Source organism: Pleurodeles waltl, chromosome 5 (assembly GCF_031143425.1).
Source record: "Pleurodeles waltl isolate 20211129_DDA chromosome 5, aPleWal1.hap1.20221129, whole genome shotgun sequence".
Classification (NCBI taxonomy): Eukaryota; Metazoa; Chordata; class Amphibia; order Caudata; family Salamandridae; genus Pleurodeles; species Pleurodeles waltl.
This window is the reverse complement of record NC_090444.1, coordinates 1,252,874,065-1,252,898,353: the sequence shown is the minus strand read 5'-3', so window position 1 is coordinate 1,252,898,353 and position 24,289 is coordinate 1,252,874,065. Positions and strand designations below refer to the sequence as shown.

The 24,289-nt window shown below is 41.9% G+C and overlaps 1 protein-coding gene across 5 annotated transcripts in view; it reads right to left on the bottom strand.

The window, feature by feature from the left end:
- Positions 1-24,289, bottom strand: part of ANKRD6 (ankyrin repeat domain 6) — a 751,904-nt gene that overhangs the window by 158,241 nt on the left and 569,374 nt on the right. For all 5 annotated transcript variants that reach the window (XM_069235495.1, XM_069235494.1, XM_069235496.1 and 2 more), the window contains 4 exons: positions 9,005-9,103; positions 7,759-7,857; positions 4,659-4,757; positions 819-917 (listed from right to left, as the gene is read on the bottom strand). In XM_069235495.1, the coding sequence (XP_069091596.1) occupies positions 819-917; positions 4,659-4,757; positions 7,759-7,857; positions 9,005-9,103 (396 nt within the window). The remainder of the gene's footprint in view (positions 1-818; positions 918-4,658; positions 4,758-7,758; positions 7,858-9,004; positions 9,104-24,289) is intronic.

Genomic DNA, 24,289 nt, shown 5'->3' with positions numbered 1-24,289 from the left:
GGACAGATTAAAGAAAGAAAACCCTAAATACTGGACAGCAAAAGATGTGGTGATGCATAATAAAGGTATGTGTAAAATGAATGTTACACATAGTGCCATGTTAGTGAAAAACATGTATGCATAAAGTCCAATGGAAAAAAATCTTTCTTTTAAGATACTTTATGCTAAAGTAGAGCAGTCCAACTGAACGATATACATTTCTTATTTATTTGCAATGCAACTTCAAATAATGCCCACAACTTTCACTGTTACTTCTTCCTTTTGCTAATAGGCCATGTATCTCCTGCCATCTTATTACGCCTGCAACATGGCGCCCTTCATTCTTCCCAGCCTGAGTCCTACACATCGAATAACAAGGAATGCGTGAATTGAATATAGACAAGTAAACACCAATGAAGTAAAACCAAATAACACATTGGACAGCAGAAAAGAAAGGCGTAACTCTAAAAGTCATGAAGTGAAACACTGCGGCCAAATGGTAAAACAGCATGTGCGCCCTTCGTAGCAAAGCACTGAACAGTGAAAAAGCCGTGTTAGTCACGCACCACTATCGGAGAAAAAGAAGAGGCTGGAGGTGTGGGTTCAATAAAACATTTTAGATTTTAGATTTCAGCACAGCCTCAAAAAGGTGGTCTAGGGAAGGATAACCCCTTCATTAGAAGGGAGTGCAGCGCAAACAGGCGGGGGTGTCTTGGAGCGGGTTTGCCAAACTCCCTGACTCGGCAGTTCTGTGGAGCCTCTGCCCGGGCGTGAAAAGCTCGGCTTGGCCACGTGTGCTTGCTCTGAAGGACGCGCCGCTGCCGCGAACATGCACTGACCTGGTTCTTTCCGTTGACAGAACAGAAAGCATTCAGGAGCACCCTAATGATGGACAAGTGATTGTAACGAGAGGCAATGTGCAAACAAGAATCTCCTGCCTGCAAACAAAAACAAAATGACATGAAGAATGGCACTTTCAACAGAAAACATGCTGAATGAACAAACAGGCTGCTGGGCGACCGGACGTTTCTTATAATTGTTCTCTTCCTGACCTATGACCTTCAGGACAGTTGTACTAATTTCAAGGGTGATGGCTGGGGTCTTTCAGTATACACGACTTTCTGCTTAAGACATTTTCCAGACTACAAATCACCGCTTTTACTTATCTTCATAACCACCACAATTTTTCCCAGCCATCTTTTTTACTTGCATTGATAGCCCCCCTGTCTATATGACCCTGAAGCAACAGTTATTCTATGATGTATTCTTTGCTTGGACTTCTGCTGAGTGCATAGAAGAAAGGGTAAATTGCCTTCATCCCCGAATTCTTCTTTGGTGATACTGTAAATGTTCATAAATAAGCAAACAATTAATTAAAAAAAAAATTTGCTAACAATAATGGCAATACACAATTTTGACGCATTAAAATGCGTTTCTTGGTGTTCAGAAATCAGAGAGTAGATGCACATGACAAGTGACAACTTTTACCAAAAAAATACATCTTCCATTGAATAGGTAATTTTAAGGGAATGTGTGGCCTATTTATTTTACACAGCGCTATGGATACCAGTTTGGTCTGCAGTCTGAAGTTCAGGAGCTGACAATTATTTCAGCCTCACCACTGGTACTTTGGAGCATTCATCTGGGCAGAAAGAAACCGTTTGTGGGTTTTACAGATGCATTACTTTCACTGAGACAATTCAAAAGGGGCTGACCACTGTTTGGGGTTAACAGTGCACAAGGTTGGTTTCTTGGCTTAAAAATTTTAAAATTAAAAAGTACAGAAGACCAAAGAGGCAGCAGATGTCTAACAGTTCTTCCATTGATTGTTTTTCCGTAGAAGAAACTGTAGAGGTATACTCCAGCCCAAGGGATCAAGTACAATGTTAACTAGAAGCACTAACTGAAGAATATTTCTCCTGGCTACAAGAAATCAGCACAATACAAAAGTGCAGTGGTTGCATTGTAGGTCTTTAAAGAATTATCAGTTTTTTAAACACCTTAACCTCTCTACTCACCATGGAGGTTCACTCCGAATTGCAGAAATAGTAATTTTGGAGCATTTCTACATAACTAAAAAATGGCTTTGTTTGATTAGAAGAGATGCACATATATGGGGTTTCAGCTGGTCAGGTGAGTGCAAGGACAGTGTCGCCCTACATGCCAATGACATGTTGCTGTTGATTCCGAGATCCAAACTCTCCGTGCCACGGGTGATGCACATTTGGGAGATTTATTGAGAGGCCTCTGGACTCAAAGTAAATTGGGATAATTTCTTCTGTGTCCCACTGAACAGCGAACATTCTAAGACCCACCACCAGCAAGGTTAAAATGGGCAATGGGTCATGTTTACATCAAGCGATCCGTAGATCTGTTTGGGAGCTGAATAGCACCAGTGTAGACCCCGAAAGACATGGAATCATCGGAAAGCTCTTGTTAAAAAAATAATGGGCAGAGGAGTATTGTTGAAGATGTCCTTCTTGCCAATATTCTTATGCATTCTACAAAACTACCTGTACATTAGCCATCCTAGCTTCTTCATGAAGCTTCAAACCTCCCTGAACAGTTAGCTACAGAACAGTGGTGTGCCACAGATACCCTTCCATAAAAGCGTGCAACCGCCATACAATGGAGAACTGGGAATCGCTGATGTTAGATTTTACTATGGGTGGCCCAAATACTTCCAATTAATGACTGTTACTGGACAAGATATTGACCTGGTGTATTGTAAATTTAAAAACAATTCTAAACGTGTGTTTACCTGGTGATGCGTGCACGTATACATCGCCATTACTCTGCGCAGCCTTAGTGTGATGAAGCATGCATGCATAGAAATCATCATGATTTATATATTTTTTTTGCCCGATGTGGGTCATCAATGTCAAGCCCAACAGGTCTGCATTGGCGAAGCTAAAAGGAGCGACCAGTTGGCTTTGCCAATACTTGTTTGTTCACTCTTCCTTTCCCTTTGTCAACTTTAATAAACATAAACCCAGTTGCACTGATAGCTCACAATAAGAATTCAAGCCCAGATGCTCACCTTTCAGCTGGCCATACTTCTAGCCTTCATCAACGTCTTTTACCACCTTCACTTCCAACAAGGCTTTCTATATTTTTCCGCCTCTGGGGAGGAACTAACATGTGGTCAGGACCGAACACACCTCTCGCTGGCTGTTACTCGGGCAATGCTATATAACCAAGAATTTGCCACAACACATATGCAAGTTGAGACCCGTGTGGTAGGCAAACATGGAAATTAGCGGACTGGCTTGTCATAACGGCTGCAAAAATTAGCGTCTATCCGGAACTATTCATCTCCATTTCCTCAATGCCATGAAACCAATCTCCATCACGTAACATTCAGTGCTGCTTGAGGTTTGTCTCAAACCTTCGGGTTTCTCTTCTGAACCCCCAAAACCATCACCTCAAAGATTAGGAGACAATGGTTGTAAAGCCTGGATGACTTTCCAATCAAGCAATGGAATCCTTCTTTCCTGAAATAACCTCCCAAAGCAACAAAAGGCACATGTGACATGAAGCCAATGGAAATAAAGGAATCCAAGAGTGCATAGCCGCACACTGGGTGGGGGTATGAGGACTTCAGTCTGCATCCATGCAATAGTGCTGGCTTAGTTCATGATATTTATGACAACATGCCTCGGTGTTTTTGGAAAATGGTGTGTATACAACAGTAGTTTTATTGCGGCTCAATATAAGCAGTATACTATATTTCAGAAATCGTATTCTATGTTTTAGCACAACGTATACTTTTGTTCGATATATATCAGCTTTTCTAAATAACATATAATGGGTCTTTCATTTTAATTACAGAATAGCCAGGTAAATGACACTAGTTTTGCTTTTCCTAAAAATGACAATTTGTTTTCCTCTAATCTATTTTATGTTACCTTGTTATACCCACCCCCTCCAAATAAGTGGTGAAGGAAACGTCCCTCCCAGAACACCCTGATTCTACTGACCACGCCGCCTGGATTTTTTCACTTCTTTTTTCCTTGACCTGCCTCTCCACTCGCAAGATTCTTTCCTACTTCTTTGTGGTTTTAGTACTATTTACACATTCTTTCATCCCACAAAGCTGCTCCTGTTTGACATAAGAAACACTCATTTGCATTTTCATGCCGAAATATGGGAGATTTTCTTTGAAAAATGTAAGAACAAAGGAAAAGATTTCTATATGTTTAGATAGTAATTTTGAGCTGTGATTTCCAAATACTCAGGGAGTTGCTACACGATTGAAGATGCCTGAACTTGCCTATGTATTTCATTCTGTTAATTAAATCACATACGTTACAAAACGAGTTAGTAACCTTTGATCTTTGAGATAATACAATCAAGTAGTAGCAGCTCTGATAATAGACCCTGCAATCTCTACTTTTGCCCAAGAGCAAATCTATGTACAAATTCCTAGAGATGCTTGATCCATCCCATTCCATTGAAGCAACGGGTCCTAAACCCACTATCTGGATGTCGCAAAAAATAATATTGACTAGAAAATCGCACAGTTGCTCTGCCTATTGTGCTTACAAAAAAGAACTCCTGTTACATCAGTGTGGGAAATCAGGAAAATAAAAACACAGAAGCCGAAAAATAATACGAAGACCACGGAGACACCAAGCTCTTAATACATTTTCCAAAACCATTATTTGTTTTGTACTCACATTATTTTTTATGTCTGCCCGAGAACCTCCAAGTAGCAGGACCCGTGTACTCTGAGAATGACCATTTTGGCAAGCCAAGTGAAGTGGGGTATTTCCTGCCTTGTGGACCAAAGAGAACTATTACTAAAGTAATTCTGCAAAACCATTAGCATAAGATATACAGAGCATACATTCAAAACAGGTTTTAGCTCCATGTTAATCTTTTTTTGTCTTACACAACAAACATTGTCTCTGTATTCAGTAAGCAATATGATATCTGCTTCCATCTAGTGTCATTACAATCTCCAAAAAGTAGGCATCCGGTAAAATTTCTTCTCCCTGTTAAATTTGATCCCAGTGCCACCACAATGTGCCTCTAGAAGGCATGTAATTCAAAGTCTGAAACACTATAGGAGAGAACCAATCAGCCAAATAGCTAGTGGCCCGAAAGACCTGAGATTTGTTTAAGTTTTTTTTAATGTGGCTAGTTTATTCTTAATAAAACATTTTTTTTTACAAATATGTAAAAAATTGCCAAAAGAAGATACGTAAGAGATGTTAAAAATTAAAATAAACATACTTTAGTAAAATACTTAAAAAATGTATATTTTCGCTGCTACAAGGGATTTATTTGTAGCATATTTGTTGCTGCTAAATATATTTGACACACTCATGTAAGGACGAAAGATTAGACCCAACTGGACCACCTGCTCACCCCCTCCATTTTTAGGCTGGCATATTAACAGCTTTCACTATTTTCCAGCATCATGTAAACAAACCCATAAAAATACATATGATTGGCTTTGTATCAGCCCACTTCATCTACTGATCCGTCCAAATGTCATTCATATTTTGCTTCCGCTCAACCCAGCATGGGGTAACGGTCAGCCCACTTAGGCCACTGGTTCTCCTATAATGTGTTTGCATAAAGACTTGTGCATATCTGGTTAAACACAATTGCACTCCATTGCCGGGGCTAGAGGGCCAAATCTGCTGGGCAAATGTTTTTTTCTTTCCATTCTTTATCCTTTTTAGGTCTCACTCACTGGGCAGCTTTTAGTGTTCTGTTGCTGAAGACTACTGTGTACAATACCATTACTTGGTGGGCTTCGACTTAGACCATTCCTTATCATTTGTCTGCTTTATTGACAATCTCATTTGCTTGCACTCATTCTATGGCTTTCCTTCCTCTTCTTGTGTTTGTCCCTTATCTGGAGCAAAGATTCTTCACAATCATTTTAACAAGATGACTTGTATCCTTCCATGAATTACGTTAGGAACTACTTTCCTGGGTTCTGCCAGGGGAGAGGGATGGCAAGGTCTTTCTGTTGACAGATTGAAAGGAATGTTCACCTTTCAACCACCACGCACCTAAGCAACGTTAAATAGATTCATGTGCCTGGACCAATGAGCTTGTCTCCATTTGTTTAAACACACATTGGCAAAGCCAATAGGTTTCCCCAACTTTAAATGGATTCATGTTCCCGGACCAATGAGCTTGTCTCCATTTGTTTAAACACGCATTTGCTAAGCCAATAGGTTTCCCCATTATTCAAAATCTATCAGCTTTGTCAATGTTTTTAACATGTTTCACAAAGTTTTTTAAAAAAGCAGTGCTATGACACGGCCAGCATTATCTGCATCATAAAACTTTTTTTAAACTTTAAGCAAAGTTACACAGCAGCTCAACTGCTGTGCAACATGTAAAAAAAACATTGACTTTTTCTATGGGCACTCCATAGCAGTGCATGTGTTTTCTTGCTCTCCCCTCTATATGCTGCTTGACCCCCCACATCCTAACCCCGTATGATCTGCGTGTTGTTCCTACTCCTCCCAGCCCATCCGAGGAAGCACAGTAACAGATATATACTTGTGAGGTCTCACTAGAGAACAGACTTCATTGGGATGGATGCAAGATAGAGAATGCTGTTACCCTCAAATAAACCTTAAAGTTCAGCTCATAAAATACTTCTTCTACCACCTTGCTTCTTGGACCCCTGGATCATATGGTACGGGCATTTACAAGATCTCCAACCACAGCCAACACTTGGAGATGATATCTGTCTTAAATGTTGTTTCTTGGGAATAGGGCAAGTCTGTCACTGTGGTTGTAGCACTAACCCCTGTGACACTGCAATGAGCCACAGGTCAAATTACAATGCAAGCATCAGACTCCAATAACTTACAGCCATAACCTAGTGAACTGATGACTCATGGCATCAGAGTGAATCTTGTGTGGATATAAGGATTGGATAGTAAAAATGAATGGCTATGAAGGAAGCCTTGAGGCAAGGTACAGTTCTGAATTACAGGAATGAGAAAACTATATTTTGCCAAGTAAATTGCTCCATTAGTTCCTTTTGTGTGCCCTCTGTGGTCCTTTGTGGGATACTGCTGCGGTCCTCTGGAAATTCCATATAAAGGCACCGGTAAATTTTACAGCTGTCTGGAAATTTAAAGGCCTAGGCAAACATATGCTTTAATCGTGTGTTCTCTGATATGTCCTTAGGACCTAAAACTCATTACCCAAAGTCCAAAATCCTCTCTTCTACCATATACTTAAAAAAAAAAATGTTTTATTCTTTGGATAACGTTTCATGAAGTAGTGGGTGGGAAAAGATGGAATGAAACGCAAGCCACTGCAAGTGGCTGTGACATTTTGCAAGCATTATAAAAATGAACTTTGTGATTTCCTTATTGGCCTTCATTCAGCAATATCCTTTTACTCAGAGGACTGACTCTGCCTTTACCAAATTGTGATTCTCAGTAGTACAGTGTTCTTTTTTCACTTGATAGAGGTGAGAAATACTTCTAAAGGCAGCTGGACCAAATGTGATGATGATAGCAAAAGTATTCACCTGGGTTAAGTAACTGAAAGAAGAACAGTTAACACGCAATGTAGAACAAAAGATGACATTTTTTTTTTTAAATAACCAAGAACAAGTGCCTAATGCTGTTATTAAAGCAACCAGTAATTTTGGGCAGAAATCCTTACTAGAGCCTATAAAGTCCATTGCCTGGACCAGAAGCAAGTATGCACTCTGAAATTATTTGTGTTCTTTTCCAGTGCTGCAGTGCAGAGACATTGTGTACTGTACAATATATTCCTTGCGGATCTCACCTTGTTTTTGACAAGAACGTTCGCTCCTGCTTTAACAAGAAGTTTGACGGACTGACTGAAACCATGCCAAGCAGCTTCATGGAGAGCAGTGTTCCCATCCTAATGAACATGCAAACAAAAACGAAAAGAGAAAAACACATTTTGAAGTCTACAACCAACAAAACGTCGTGCGGGCGTGGAAGAAGCACTAGAGAACAATTGCAAAGATTCACAAGCAGAAATGTCACGGATTTCTGTACAAAGCTCTTTCATATAAGTGACCTTAAACTTTCAATATATGCAGTGTGATTCTAATGTATTTAAGATACCTTGATTCTAGGGTTGGGCTTTTTGAATTGACAAACAGTAAATCTTAGGTGTTTTCTTAGAATATCCATCAAATATGGAAATAAAGAACGGTGAAATTATTTCTAGGGACATTTTTCTCATACAAATTAATTGTCGATCTCCAGAAAAAAAGTTGTTGACACAATCTTTAATGCCTAATATTCCACGGTTATATCTACTTGAGAACAGGATCTGGTATGTTTACAGCAGCAGCAATGCAATAAGGGGATTAAAGCTGAGGAAGCTGGGAATGACTTGGTCAAACAAAACTGATGGGACATTGACAACCCTTTCTAAGTGAAGGAATTCCTGTTATGGGCACCTTACCTGCCCTCCAGACACGGGGAGATTTCTGAATCTCGAGTAGGTGGGTTTCATCATGAGGAATGGCTAGGTCAGGTGTAAGAGGGCTCTGCGTGTTCTGACCTCGGTTGTGTGCTTACTTGCCCAAAAACAATTAGATGACCAGTGCTACAATCTGGGACGTCGTGTGTATTTGCAGAATAGTATTCTATCATTTAACTTCTCATTGTGTTCTGGTATAGGGTGTTGTTGCATATTACTGCCTAGAATATAACGAAGCTGAAAGGGGAGCAGCTAAGCAAAATAATAGAGCTGGAAAACAGACTTACATTTAGCCACATGCATGTTAAATATGAACAAGTACTTTAAAAATACGTCTCACTTTATTTTGAACATTAAGATTTGCTGTTAAAGAAACGTATCCTCTCTTCCCTGTTACGGTGGTGTTTGGGTTGTACTGAAGGGGTATGAGAAAGGGTTTATGGCACAATGGTGAATCATCCATCAACTGAGTTCCAACTCTGAGGAGTCCCATTCACAACTGTGGAAATTTAATTTTCTAATTCTATGCAACGCACTGCTTTCCTAATTACTTGTTGAGATCTGAAATGCTTACCTTGTCTTGTCGGTCCAAAGCACACCCTTCTTTAATGAGAGCTGCTATGACATCGGAATTCCCAACAACTGTAGCCCTGTGCAATGCTGTCTGATCACCCTGAAAAGGAAAAGAATGTATGGGTATGGCTTCCATCCTTTTTTTATCTCCTTACATGCCATGCTACTCTACAGCATAAGTTTCACCTGGGCACTTTCTAAAGCCAAGGTCCTTGGACAGTATGTAAAAGTGGGCTAATAAATTCCAATATCTGCGGTAACTCCCGTTAACGCACATACCATAATTCCAACTGCTGCAGTAATGATCGCATCTCCCACAATTGTTCCCTAGTAAACTTCAGCAAGTCAAACCATACATGCAAACGTATCACAGTAACCACAGAATTCTATATGTAAATCCCCATTTCCCGAGTAAAGACTCAGAATAGGAGGTATTTTCCTACCTAAAATAAATATAATACATGGGATTCTGTAATCCCTGTATACATGTCAGTCTCTAAATTGTTTATGATTGGCGACTCATGACACACCCAGTCGCCGATTATAAAGAAAAGACGTCAGAAATAGACTAATATAACGTATTACATGGAGTTCTGACATCACTATGCCTGCTGCCATAGCCAGTGCAGAAGCGAAAGGCAAGTCAGGTCAGATCACTGAGCATAACTGACAAAAGCATAAGTGACTAAGAAAGTCGGCCTGGTTTATTTGTTATAAAACTCACTTGTTAGAGCCAAGAAGCCTCTAAGTGCTGTACACTGTATTAAAGCTTGCAGACATGTATTTAGTAACATGATATCTCACAGATTACCTTAGAAGTCCAGGATTTTTGTATTGATTATCCTCTTTGACAAACCCTTTCTCAGTTGATCATATAAAGTATGGCGACAGCTACGCTGTCAAGGCAGACCTTAAAAAGTACATACAAATGCTAAAAAAAAAAAGGGTGATGAGGGTTAAGCTATTATTCTATACAAAAACACATCCAAAACCTAAAAGAAGAACTAAGAAGTTGATTTAACATCTATGCAGCATTTGCACTTGAAAAACTAACCAAATACATTAATCTGAATGAAAATGAATGCCTATCCAATAAGGGAAACAAGGTTTTAAATGTGTACGCTGTTGAGGCAGCATGTTCACATTTTTTCATCTCTTGGGAGGCTACAGATGCACCCTCTCTTACAATAGGCGCAATGCTATAGATAAAGGATGGCCATGTATTTAACCCGGTCATATTTACTTTACCAGGTAGACGCACAGGCAAACTTTCTTGTGTGCACTGTCCCCTGGCACTGCTCTTACTCTGGTATGGAGAGACTTCAAGGATCCCACTTACTCACAGTGGCCACTCCTGGCTGTTACCATCTAACGCAATAACTAATAAGTGGCTAAGAGAAGAGGTAATGCAGTGGCTAAGAGAAGAGGTAATACAGTGGCTAAGAGAAGAGGCAATGCAGTGGCTAAGAGAAGAGGCAATGCAGTGGCTAAGAGAAGAGGCAATGCAGTGGCTAAGAGAAGAGGTAATGCAGTGGCTAAGAGAAGAGGTAATACAGTGGCTAAGAGAAGAGGCAATGCAGTGGCTAAGAGAAGAGGTAATGCAGTGGCTAAGAGAAGAGGTAATACAGTGGCTAAGAGAAGAGGCAATGCAGTGGCTAAGAGAAGAGGCAATGCAGTGACTAAGAGAAGAGGCAATGCAGTGGCTAAGAGAAGAGGTAATGCAGTGGCTAAGAGAAGAGGCAATGCGGTGGCTAAGAGAAGAGGTAATGCAGTGGCTAAGAGAAGAGGCAATGCGGTGGCTAAGAGAAGAGGTAATGCAGTGGCTAAGAGAAGAGGCAATGCAGTGGCTAAGAGAAGAGGCAATGCGGTGGCTAAGAGAAGAGGCAATGCGGTGGCTAAGAGAAGAGGCAATGCAGTGGCTAAGAGAAGAGGCAATGCGGTGGCTAAGAGAAGAGGTAATGCAGTGGCTAAGAGAAGAGGCAATGCGGTGGCTAAGAGAAGAGGCAATGCGGTGGCTAAGAGAAGAGGCAATGCGGTGGCTAAGAGAAGAGATAATGCAGTGGCTAAGAGAAGAGGCAATGCGGTGGCTAAGAGAAGAGGTAATGCAGTGGCTAAGAGAAGAGGCAATGCGGTGGCTAAGAGAAGAGGCAATGCGGTGGCTAAGAGAAGAGGCAATGCGGTGGCTAAGAGAAGAGGTCATACAGTGGCTAAGAGAAGAGGTAATGCAGTGGCTAAGAGAAGAGGCAATGCAGTGGCTAAGAGAAGAGGTAATGCAGTGGCTAAGAGAAGAGGCAATGCAGTGGCTAAGAGAAGAGGTAATGCAGTGGCTAAGAGAAGAGGCAATGCAGTGGCTAAGAGAAGAGGCAATGCAGTGGCTAAGAGAAGAGGCAATGCAGTGGCTAAGAGAAGAGGTAATACAGTGGCTAAGAGAAGAGGCAATGCGGTGGCTAAGAGAAGAGGCAATGCGGTGGCTAAGAGAAGAGGTAATGCAGTGGCTAAGAGAAGAGGCAATGCGGTGGCTAAGAGAAGAGGCAATGCAGTGGCTAAGAGAAGAGGCAATGCAGTGGCTAAGAGAAGAGGCAATGCAGTGGCTAAGAGAAGAGGCAATGCAGTGGCTAAGAGAAGAGGTAATGCAGTGGCTAAGAGAAGAGGTAATACAGTGGCTAAGAGAAGAGGCAATGCAGTGGTCTTGGCTCTCCCTGATCGCTGTACATACATTGTGTGGCAGAGGTGGCATTCTTAGCATATAGTTTCCCTCCACTGATTATAATGCATGCAAAGGACGTGACATGAATTTTCTCATGGTGCCATTGTGTCAAAGTTCACAGGGAGTAAGTCACTCAGCATCTCTCTCTGCTGAGAGGAAAGGTGTCTAACTGTAGGGTCACCAATGATATGCTCAGGCTTGACACCGATAATGTGTTGTGCAAAGTTGTCACTTATAGTACGGGATATGTCATACGTAGTGAGAGCCATTTCTCATCGAAGTAAGATAGTGCAACTCTATAATTCCACAGTTTAGGTGTTTCTGAGTTGAAGTTAAAGCGCCGCTATCGCAGTTATTTGCATTTGATGAACAGCAAGTTTTATTTCTCGGATTAGAAGTCTTTTTTTATTTTAATAATAGAGGGAGAGGACAGACTTCCCCAGTTGCTCTATAGTTGCAGTTTTCACTCCATGTGATGCATCTTTCACTTGCACCTCCGCCGACAACAGTACAACTGTTCAGTATGTTGTATTTAAAAGTGAAACTAAGAAACAAGATACACTGGCCAAACTTGTAGGTGCGCCCTGTGAAATCTTGTGGCTTTGTCAATCCGTGGGGTTTTCGCTGGATGACTGCTGTTCGTGTGTGTGCGTGCAGCTGTCAACTTTAAAATATTTTTTTATGCTTTCAGAAAATCCATTAAAAGGCAGTCAGAGTGGATGCACACACAAGGGGGTGCCATGTTTGAATGGTCATACATTATTTTAAGAAGGCTACCACTAATATGGTGAGGAGCAGGCTACTGCTGGAGGACTGGTTTTTAATAAGGATAGGGGTAAGAGCTAACCAGGCGCAAGAGCGATAGCAAAATCAAGAAAACAGTCCCTGTTATGCACTGCAACGCAAAAAAATGCAGAAGTAGCAGTGGAAAGATGCATGCCATTCAATCAAAACTCAGTGGGACCTAAATGCTTTTTGGGCAAGACATTCACAAGAATAGGGGGGAAAGCAATGGAATCAGGAGCAGGGAAGCAAGATAGACATGAACGCCATCCAATGACAGGTGAGGGGCTCATCTGAAGCCCAGTCTGTGTATTGTACTTTTATGTATGTATGTTAGGTCTTCAGCTGTAGGTGAGACATAACAATGTACCAAAACAATTGAGAGAAGGGTATGTATGTGTGTGCTGTTGATGAGGATGGTCTTTTGGGCACAGCATGGCTTACCTTTCTAGGTTGGTAAGATCATTTCCCCCAACTCTCCCTCAACTCCACCTACCTTTCAGGAATGGGAAATTGCTGAGTTGTATAGAAACTTTGATACAACAAAAAAGGGTGTGTAACACCACCCTTCTTTTGAAGGTGGGACTTCCGGCACTTAATGACTTACAAACATTGATCTACTCATACGCAGCCTTAGAAATATACAAGGGTATTAGATTACATATCCATCCATTTAGATGGCTTTCTGGGACACCTATGCCTGTAAGAGGAACTCTGCTCGATGACATATGACTCCTTTGAAACATTCTTACAATTCATCTAAACTTTTGTTCAACAACATTGTCATACGGATGGACAGAATAGAGTGACTGACAACTACAGCTAAGAAACTGGGATACCAATATTACGCCTTCACAAAGTCCATACTTGAGGTCAAAACATGTTGAATAATCAGTTTGGGAAAGTTGGAAATAGTTTGATTTAGTCTTGTGTGTGGAACACATTTGCTTCAATTTCAGAGTTTCTTTGAAGTCCTGAGAAATACACCAATGAGCAGTAGGTGGTCAGGTGTATGCAGCACTATGGAATAAACTACAGATCTGTGACAGTGACTAGGGGCCAGATGTAGGAAACTTCAATTTTGCGACTTGCAAATTGCGAGTCTGACCGACTCGAAATTTGCAACTCGCAAAATTGGATGCAGAAAGGTGTCTCAGACACCTTCTGCGACTCGCTATGGGGTCGCAAAGACCCACCTCATCAATATTCATGAGTTGGGTCGCAGTTTGCGACCCCATAGCGAGTCCCTGCACTCACAGGGATAGTGGCCTGCTGTAGTCAGCAGACCTCCATGTCTGTGACTGCTTTGTCAATAAAGCAGTTTTTTTGTTTTCATTTTGCAGCCCGTTTTTCTTAAAGGAAAATGAGCTGCAAAATGAAAACTAAACCGAAACCATTTGGTTTCGTTTTTTTCAGAGTAGGCAGTGGTCCATAGGACCACTGCCTGCTCTAAAAAAATATTTTTTTCGGCATTCACAAAGGGGAAGGGGTCTCCTGGGGACCCCTTCCCTTTTGCGAATGAGTTACCACCAGTGTGGCACTGGTGGTAAATGTGAGTTGGTTTGCGACCGCATTCGCGGTCACAAAGCAACTCTGAATGGCGATGCGGTCGCAAATAGGAAGGGAAAAACCTTCCTATTTGCGAGTCGCATCCCCAAATTGCGAGTCGGTACTGACTCGCAATTTGGGGATGAGCATCGCGTTCGGCCTTTTGCATGCCGCAAACTGCGTTTTTCGCAGTTTGCGACATGCAAAAGGCTTCATACATCTGGCCCCTAAGTTCCCAGGGTCTATCAGTGTAATGCTTGAAACGGCAGCAGCTGACATTACAAGCTATAGTGACATCGAATGATATACATTTAGTCCTTAACAGCCCTGTTGCCTACACTCAATCCGTACTTATTTTGTGATACTGCTACAAACATTTTGTGGGAACAACTACTACAGATCCCTTTCCTTGCCAATGTATGACAGAAAGAATGCAATCACAATGGTAACTAAGTCTGGCCATCGCATATTCTCCTTGTAACAGTCAATAAATATCAGTGATACACCTAATACAAAAATATGTGGTAGTGCAATATAGTAGGAATGTTCTTGGTTGGCATGGTAACCACATATAAATTCACCAGGAGCCGTTCCTTGCAAACACAGCTCGCAACCCCTCGGCCACTAGTTTGTAGATAAGGAAATCTTGCCTTCCCATTGCTTAGATGACTTTTAATTGGGACTTGACTAATCAAATTGCCTTCAGAAAGTCTAGTTTGGGATGAAACACATAAGCTGTTGAAGAACTGATGGACACTTTGAATAGAAGAGTAATAAACAATTTGAAACCATTAGGTTTTGACTCCCTGGAGCGCTTATGAACTTCTTGCTATTTCATTTCAAAGAAGATGTAAAATTAAGGTTACTGAGTGCCCACCAATAATTTTGTGATTACAAGCAACATATTTGTCCCAAGGTACACCACGTTGGTGCCTCAAGTATGCCCTCTTTGAATCGGTTTATTCTTTTTAAGAGATAAACTATTTTTAGGTTGTGTTTCCTTCCTAGTTGTGTGGCTTTTTTAAGGAGTAAAGAGTTTTATCACCTCCATTCTCATTGTTAAAAACACACTAAGGCCAGGATAAAATTCTAGAGGGGACAAAACGCAAGCTATTAATCTAAAACTATAAGACACATGAGCAGTACAATAGAAAATTGAGGCATCAGACCCGGTTGCAGAATTAAATGACAATAAACAAAAGTAATAAAAAGGTTGACCATTTCCCGAACTGCATCTAAAAGAGCAAATTTAAGAAATGTAATTTCGGGAGAATGTTCAAACCGTTACTACAGTAGCAACTGGAGCCACCTTCTTGAGTGCCGAAGCCCCCAAGTCTCCCACCAACACTGGTGACAGGTTTAAGATGGTCTGAAAAATGGCTTGCTTGGGCACATTGCCCTCTCTGAAAGAAAGCTTGGCAAATCCTTACCTGGACCCTTGGGAAACAAATATTTGCAAAGCCAACAGGTCTGGTTTCGGAAAGCTTGCAATGGGGGGAAGGGGGGCTCAGACACTGCCCATTTCGGCGGGGAGACCTTGCTAGGTTCCCAGCGTGTGAAATAACCACAGGTGGCTGTGGGTGCTGCGGCTCTCCCACTAGGGGAGTTGCAGTACTTCAGATGAGCACTCCAGCTCTAGGACCTCGCCTGGCCAGGGGACTGGAGCAACTAGTTCCTGCGCTCACTGTTGACCTGGGGCAAGCCGAACAGAGCTCTTCCTAGCACCTAAGCCACCCAAGCTCCCTTTTGACACGTGCTTCCTTCAGCACGGGTGAAGCGAGCACGCTGGCCCCCAGGACCCACTGGTTTCCAAGCCAATGTGCCACAAAAGACTGCTATGCTGCTCTCCATGCGACCTTTTCCCAAGGGTGCTGGCCACGGGGGGCTCTACATTGGTCAGCTACATACTGACTACAGGGTAGAACGACAGCGCTCCCCCGCACTGGCTCTGCAGAGAAAGAAGTTGAAGCATATATCATGCGCAGGCCACAAGTGGGGGAAAAATGTGGTGTTCATAGAACGTTGGATTAAAGGGAATTGGTAACATACAGAGCTCACTGTGCGCTGATCATGGCTCCACACGCTCTCTTTCTCTCCCAAAGCGCTCTCCATGCACTGACCAGGGGATTAAGTTAAGGAGCACTTCAGCCCAGCTTTCCACCCGCTGGAAGTAGAACTTATGGCCAAACAAGGAGGGAAACATACAACCCAGTCCCTAGAGAACAACCGGGGAGCACGAAAGCAGGGAACCAGCAGCAGGCCAGCACATCAGGGTCCTTAAAGCAAAGTGGCAGTCCTTCTTGTAGCCCCACAGGCAACAGGTCAGCACAACAAATAAGTCAGTCCAATGATGGTTCCTCTTGGCAGTCTAGCAGTTATTTATGGCACTGTGCAGTCTGTAAAGCCAGCAGCATCTGGTTACAAATCCACACAGTGTCTAAAATCATGGGGTCAAAGTCCCTGTACTTATACTCAAAATGTCTGATCTAGAGGGAGCTTCAAAGTAACCTTTGAAGTGCACAACACCCCCATTTCAATACCAGCTCTGGCTCCAGACATCAGTAGGGGGTAAATGAACCCTTTGTGTGAGGGCAGGGCACAGCCTATACAGATGTAAGTGTGCCTTGCCTCCCTCTCCCAGCCCAGGAAGACCATTCAGTATGCAGATGTAATCCTGTACACCCCAGTCCTCCCTGTGTGATGCCTGTCTGGAAAGTATGCACAAAGGCCAACTGTCACTCTACCCTAGACATGGATTGGAACCAGGCTGCAAAGCACAAGAGTCGTAAACACAGTGAAATGCCCACTTTCTAAAAGTGCCATTTCTACAATAGTAATGACAAATCCACCAACACCAATAAGCAGGATTTCTCATTACCATTCAAAACATGCCCAAGCTACTCCTCACAGATCAGACGTTACCATTTAATTACCTTTAAGGGAATTCCCAATGCTAGCCTATGAGAGGAGCAGGCCTACCAGCAGTGAGAAACCAAATAGGCTATTTGTCATTCCCAGGACATGCCACACAATGAAGGCACATGTCCTACCTTTCTGCCTACACAGCACCCTTCCCAAAGGCTCCCTAGGGCCTACCTTAGGGGGGAACTATGTTTAGAAAAAGGGGAGTTTCAGGCTTCATAAGTAACTTTAAAAGCCAAGTCAATGTGGCGGTAAACTACACATGCAGGCCTGAGACAGGTTTGAAAGGCCACATCTGTTGGTGGCACAAGCTGCGCCGCAGGCCCACTGCTAGCATTTCATTTACAGGCCCTGGCTATGGGGGATACCACTGTACAAGGGACTTACAGGTAAATTAAATGTGCCAAACAGGTTTAAGCCAATCATACCAAGTTTAAAGGCGAGAGCACCTGCACTTTAGCACTGGTCAGCAGGGGTAAAGTGCCCAAAGTCCTGAAGCCAACACAAGAGGGACAGAAAAACAGGGAGAGGAAGGCAAAAAGATTGGGGATAACCCTACAAAAAGGGCCAGGTCCAACAGTATTCATTTATTTTTACAAACATATGCAAAGACATGACAGAAATATTAAAAGTATATACAAATTATTGAGAGGCCCAGAAGCTTAGACGCACCAACACTAGCACTCAAGTGTACTCCTTTTCATGCTGCTTAGCACATGTGATCAGGCAAAGTGCCATTGTTCCAGTGAACACAGTTGATGGCTGAAAGGGTGCTGACCAATGCTCTGGTAGGCAGAAGCAACATGATAATAATACTCGAAAAGACCAACGGCTGAAGAAGGCTGACTAAAATTCCCCTATATGTAAGCATATATTTATGAACCTTTTTTATGAAGTTTCTGAAAGTAGGTGGTTGGTGAGGCAATGTCTCTTGGCCAGACTTAAAGAAGTGAACATGGTCTAGTTCATTACAGAAAGCTGCCAATTCCCACAATCCCAAAAGACTGCTTATAAATTGTATTTCTAGGAGTGAGTCCTCATGGAAACACAAATATCACGCTTAAATATTTGTCAAATCTCTCAGCTGGTTGATCCTTAATCCGAATTTCTCAGACCATACAATTTTAAATAAAAGACATGCCTACCTTCTTACCGGGGCCGGCTTTCGGTGGTGCGAGCAGTGCAGCCGCACTCGGGTGCTGACCTGGATTAGGGTGGGGGCGCTGACCTCTGGGGGCGGGGGGAGCGCTGTGTTTAGCAATGACGTATGGGATTTAAAAGTACCAGCTGAAAAGTTCCTTGTACGTCCAGCCTTCAGGAAACAATTAAAATGTCAAGATACCTCTTGTGATTAATGTTCCTGCTAGGGACAGAAATGGGAGTTTTCTTAAGCGGTAGCTAGCTTTGACTCGCCATAAATTAGCATAGAGAGTTAATATGCCTGCTGCAAAGAACAGAACTATATTTTATGTGGATAGCTGAGTGGATTAGTAAAGACAGCCTTTATAAGTGCTTTAAAACAAATAAATGTATGTGAAAGGGGGGTTATGGAGAGATGAGGACCACATTTGCCAGGTGGTAGTGAGTGAATCCGAGGAGGTGATTATGGGGTGGGGTTGCCAAAAAAGAATGTTGCACGGGCCCAATCAGCGCTAAAGCCGGCCCTGCTTCACACCACAGGGGGTCTTTGTGCATGGAGCTGGTGGGGAAGTTTAATACGGGTGATTACTCTTTCTGTTCCATTCCAGGTAACTTTTAAGAGTTAGTTAAAGTCAGGTGAGTTAAATTTGTTTGCAACAAAATGCTGTTGAAACAGGTCACAGTGGTATTTCATGTTGACGTTTACCTCATTTACTCCATGTCTGCAGCCAGAGGTTAATCGTACTGCATGCCTCACAATGTCTTTACACAAAGCTTACAACATTTAGATAAATACAAAATAGGATTCTAGTTTAAGATTTGTATGAATATGCAATACCTGCCACAGGCCCATCTGCAAATAATGCAAACAGTGACAAAACCAATAGTTTTCGCTTCTGTAATTCCACTACCATCATTACACTGTCTACAGTTCCCTCACTGCTTTTGTATCCCCGGCCCCAAGTGAAGTGGGAATACTGAGGTAACAGGCACAAAGTGTGGGCATGGGGGAGACACTGTTTAAAAAAAATTAACATGCACAAAACAAGAGAATACTGGAAGGATCCATTGTTAAAATGGGCAAAAAGCTGGGAAGAGGCAGAGCAAGGGGTAGGCAGCACCATTAAGTTGGGCAACAGAGCCTTCATTTCCAAATGGCAGGCGACCTCCATGCCTGCACAGCCCAGCTATATCACTCCAAATGGAGATTGCCACTCCTCTCTGTCCAGCAGGAGAAGACCGGAAAAACGCAGGAAGATAAGAACAAGCACTGGCAAAGCCAATAGGTCTGACAATGGCGTCCAGTTTTTTGGCTTTGTCATTGCCTATTTTATGTATTTTTTTTTTTTTTTTTTTTTGCTGTATTGTTGGGGACCTGGAGTATTAAACGATAAATAAGCAAACATATTTATTGATTTCCAAATGAAAAAACACATTTTGTTCTAGTAGCCCCTTCCCCCTCAAGGGAACGTGCAGTTGTGCTTTAGTAAAAGATTAGAATCCAATCACTCAGAGGAACGCTAGCCAATGGCGGAAATGGGCTGACTTGCTGCCCTATGCTGCATGCTGTAGACACACAACTGCAGACCAATAAATAAAAAGGGCTGGCTGATAGCCTCATAAGTAGGTATATTATTATATATACATACAATTTTAGTAAATTTAAAAATGTCTTGGCTAATGGAAGACCTAAAGAACAAAGTAAGTAGAGAAGAAGAAGGGCGGGTGTGTAATAGGAGGGCCCACACAGGCATGCAATATACCAAGAGGAGCTGGTGTCAAGGTGTCCTTCCAGCGGAACAGTGAACTAGATTCTTTATATCCAGACCTAGAGTTGCTTGGGGCATTACTTCTCAACCTATTAAAGTTGTGAAAGTTACATGATCATGAAATTCTCGCCCAACAGTACCTTTCTACTAAAAACATTAGTCTAGTTACATAAACAATTTGTAAGGAAAGATGAATTTTTCTCAAAAAGTGGGTGAATAATTATTAGGACAACCAAAAAAATATGCCTCCTCTGGCTAACAGCTGCACAGCAGAGAGCATGTGTACTGACAAAGATACTCAACCTGCCTTGATAAAACCTACAGTATCATCCTGTACAACCACAACCCACTACGCGCCCAATACACTCACTGCCCAAAAGTATATTCCTTTCTCTGCTAACACTGCACAGCCACAAACCTACTCAGATATTCAGACTATGACCTGCCTTGGAATCCTTTGGACTGTTTGGAAAACCATCCGCGAACTACTGAATGCCCTCCAATGCGCTATATAAGTGACAAATAACAAGAACAATTGGTAAAATGAGATTACACCCTAGATGAGGGTCACTTCAGAGCTGTGTATGATGGCTATATACTGTGAGCTAGAGGTGCAGGTGGATTTACAAGCAATGACTACTGACCTCGGAGCATTGCAGTCAGGAACAGTGCAAGAATTGTTGGTGCTCCAAGTAAAATGGCAATTCTCCAATGGTGCATCCCCCTGCCATCTAATGGAAAGCCATTTTAGTCCTGTTCTTGTCATCTGGCATCACCTACAGATCACACTGTAAGATTTCCACCCACCTTACCCCATCTTTCTGATGTGCAGGATCTACTTGTGACCATCTCTACATGTTGCCACACAAAGCTCCACTTCTTCCTGGACAGTTAGTCCTTGACAGAAAAGAACGAAGGACATCAGACAGACAACTTCTCAAACACAAGATGCCATAAATGAGGGGTTCCATTCCAAGACACTGTAAGCGCTGCTTTGTATAAAAAGAACATCATTGGTGAGCACAGCATCATGCAAGCAACGCAATGGAAGTACTGTTTGACTGAGCAAAAATAGATAAAGCTTACTGCCTTACGGACCATTTTCTTGTACCACCAAACCACCAGTTTCTCCCAAAGAGCCACACTGCCAAAACTAGCAATACACGTGAGGGACTATGATAAACTATAGCGATTTAATGAAGGCTGGAGGGAATATTTAGTTTTTTTATGAAGACACTAAATTAAATAGATGACATACGAATGTACATTTTTGCTGCCGGCAAATGAGAAAAAAAAATACAGGAAATTTAGTGTAGCGAGTTGGCTGTACGATTTGAGTTGTGTTAAAAATCGCTTTTTTCTGTAATGTGACAGAGGTATTCAAAAACGAAAAGAGAGGTGCGTATTAGCCCTATGGAGTTATCTCTATCAATAAGAGAAATTCGAAATATTCACATAGTCTTGTAAAGGGGTTAAATATGTAATCTTTTTCGTTAAATCTTTTTTTTTATTGGCAAGTAATATAAAACAGACATTTTATAATTAACAACATGTTACAAACATATTCTTAGCTTCCCACTTTACTTCAGGCAAACATTCTTTACCTAAAGCAATTCATTTGTCATAGTTTATTTGTTATTACGTTAAGGTCTTAATTCTGAACTGGGGTATTATCAGAAATAACGGTTGTATCGGGGAAATACGTTAGTGGCACTCTAATAGAAAGATTCTCAGTTTAGGTTCTAAGAAATCAAACTGCTTGAACGACTTACATTCTAACTTTTCACCTACTGCCCTATATTTACATTTTTCACATTCCATTGAGTCATTTCACGCTTCAGCTGCATAGATGTCATCTGCAGCCTGGAGAGGAAACGGAAGGCTTAATGTTTACTAAGTGAAGACTCTTGTACTGCAAGAGTCGTCTACGTCAGTGAGGCATGTCCGTCTCCTGTTTCCCTTGGGCTTGTTACTGCCCACATCTGATAATTCATGTTTAAGAACTAATTTCTGGAAGGACTAGGCTGGAAAGAGTCATCACCTTACTAAGAACAGATATGGGCCGATTTAGAGGAGGGCGGTAAAACTGAGTCGGTAAAACATGGCGCTCCTCTAGCCCCGGTCCAGAGGCCTAGTCATCGGACTGATGATAGCTCCATTCATGGCGGAGATCCGGGTAGACTCCTATCTTTCAGAAATCACCCATCACGGTGCTAATTCTTCCAAAGATGATAACGATTTCCTAGTCCCCTATACACGACCAGATCTCTCATCAGGTTTTGATTAGCAAGCACTTCTCACGGACAAGGTAGCACAGTTTCACAAAAGGGAAAATGCTGTATCCCTAATGTACTGCATTCTTGCCTAAATAATGAAAACGATGCTGTTTGGGTAAAAAAAGTTCATCAAAAATTCATTTTATGTCTGGGCTTGTCAAATAGTCTTTAAGATTTCCCCTGGGCTAGGCATCCTCAAATTACATAACATCGTCCCTTTAATACAAGGTATTGCACAAGACCTTTATGCACTTAGACCAGTGGTTCCCAAAGTTTTTTGACCCGCGGCTCCCCTGACCTATTGGCCACTGGCCATGGCTCCCCATTATGTTACTTTTTTTTGGTGGGCGGGGGGATGTAAGCCCGGCCTCTGGAGTAGTTCCTTTTTTCACTCTAAAACTTAATTGGGATGGAGCCGATGAAGGTACCATATTCATACATATAACAAAATTAAAATGTAACAATTGTTTAATTTAAAAAAAAAAACTTTAATTTGTAAAGTCAGAAACAATACTCTTCAACACTTGGGTGTACATTTGGATTTTTTTAAAACAATAGACCCAAACTGGGCTAACATCACAGAGGAATTTTCTCAGTTGAGAAACGCGGATTGTTACCCATGCGCAGGAATGTGTTTGCTCAATAAAAAACAAAATATATGTAAGCAGTTTCCCCCTCAACCGGCAGGTTGCCCACATGCTGAGCATTGGAATAACCAAGTTCATTAGGTAATAAATAACCATGCTATGTATATCATACAGAAATAAATGAAGTAGTTTAACATGAAATATTCAATCCCTCTCCAGTAGGTGGCGTCTGAGCCTGTGAAATGCTGTCTATGGAACTAGCATAGTCCTCGATGAAAATGCCAAATTAGGGCGTTGGTATCTGTTTGTATATTTGAATTATGTGACTTTTGTGCGATTTAACGAACTCCAGTAACAAAGGAATGAACAAAAAAACGATTCTTATATAAATTTACAGTTTTAAAATTTGATTTCCTATTAGGTCATAAGATTAATTGGCACCATCAGCACATAATTGTATCATAAAGTGCATCTTTTCACGGCGCCCCTGGCTGGCTTTAATGGCGCACCTGGAAGCCGCGGCGCACAGTTTGGGAACCTCTGACTTAGACCCATATTTATACTTTTTTAGCGCCGCGTTTGCGCCGTTTTTTGACGCAAATCGGCGCAGTCTTACAAAATACAATTGTATTTTGTAAGTTTGTGCCGATTTTGCGTAAAAAAACAACGCAAATGCGGCGCTAAAAAAGTATAAATATGGGCCTTAATTTTGCTGCTGTTTAAAATAAATACGTTAGAAATTCATCAGGCTAAATTTAAGAATGAAAGGCCTTTTTGTCCGCTTATTCCATCTCCTGGAGATAGGAATGCAGTGGGAGGGTTAGTTTTCTGCAATGCTTATGTGTCCACAGATGGAGGTCTGCTACTTAGCCAAACCTAACTGGCTTGTGATTGGCACTTCTTTGTTGCTTTCCGACTAGTGGGATTAAATGATTCAGCATGTGTGCCCTCACCAAAAATTATCTGTCCAGTGCGTCAGTTATGTTATGGTTTATGTTATGGTTAGTAAAGGGATTAACAGCAATATAAAGACAAGTTTACGGCTCATCCATCTGCCAAACATCAGCATCCACACTGAATAAACACCACCTTCAGTCCCAAAAACCCACATACCACACGCCCACCACTACAATAACACGGTCATCAATAACAACATTAACATCTCACAGCAGTCAACTACCACCAGCTACCACTGTAGTGCCATTACACTCCCACACCTCTGCCCAAATAATTTTCAGTACTACAGTGCCATCCCCCAGCACTACACTAGTAGGCCACAGCACTGTGTTTCTCCGAAATGTTGCAGGGTAATAAAAAACTTAAAAAATGTAAAGAGAGACGAACACCTCCTTGGAAATGTAAAGACAGCCCTTTACTGTTGCGACAGGGAGATTTACCCTCCTCACACAGGTAGCCAGCTGGTCTCAATTTGCTGTAACATAGACAGCTTCTTATTTTTAGAATCCCACAATGCTTTATTACAAAACAGTAAATAACGATTCACTGGCCAGTCATAGATTGTAACAGAAAAATATTTGACCGCCTGTGATCCCG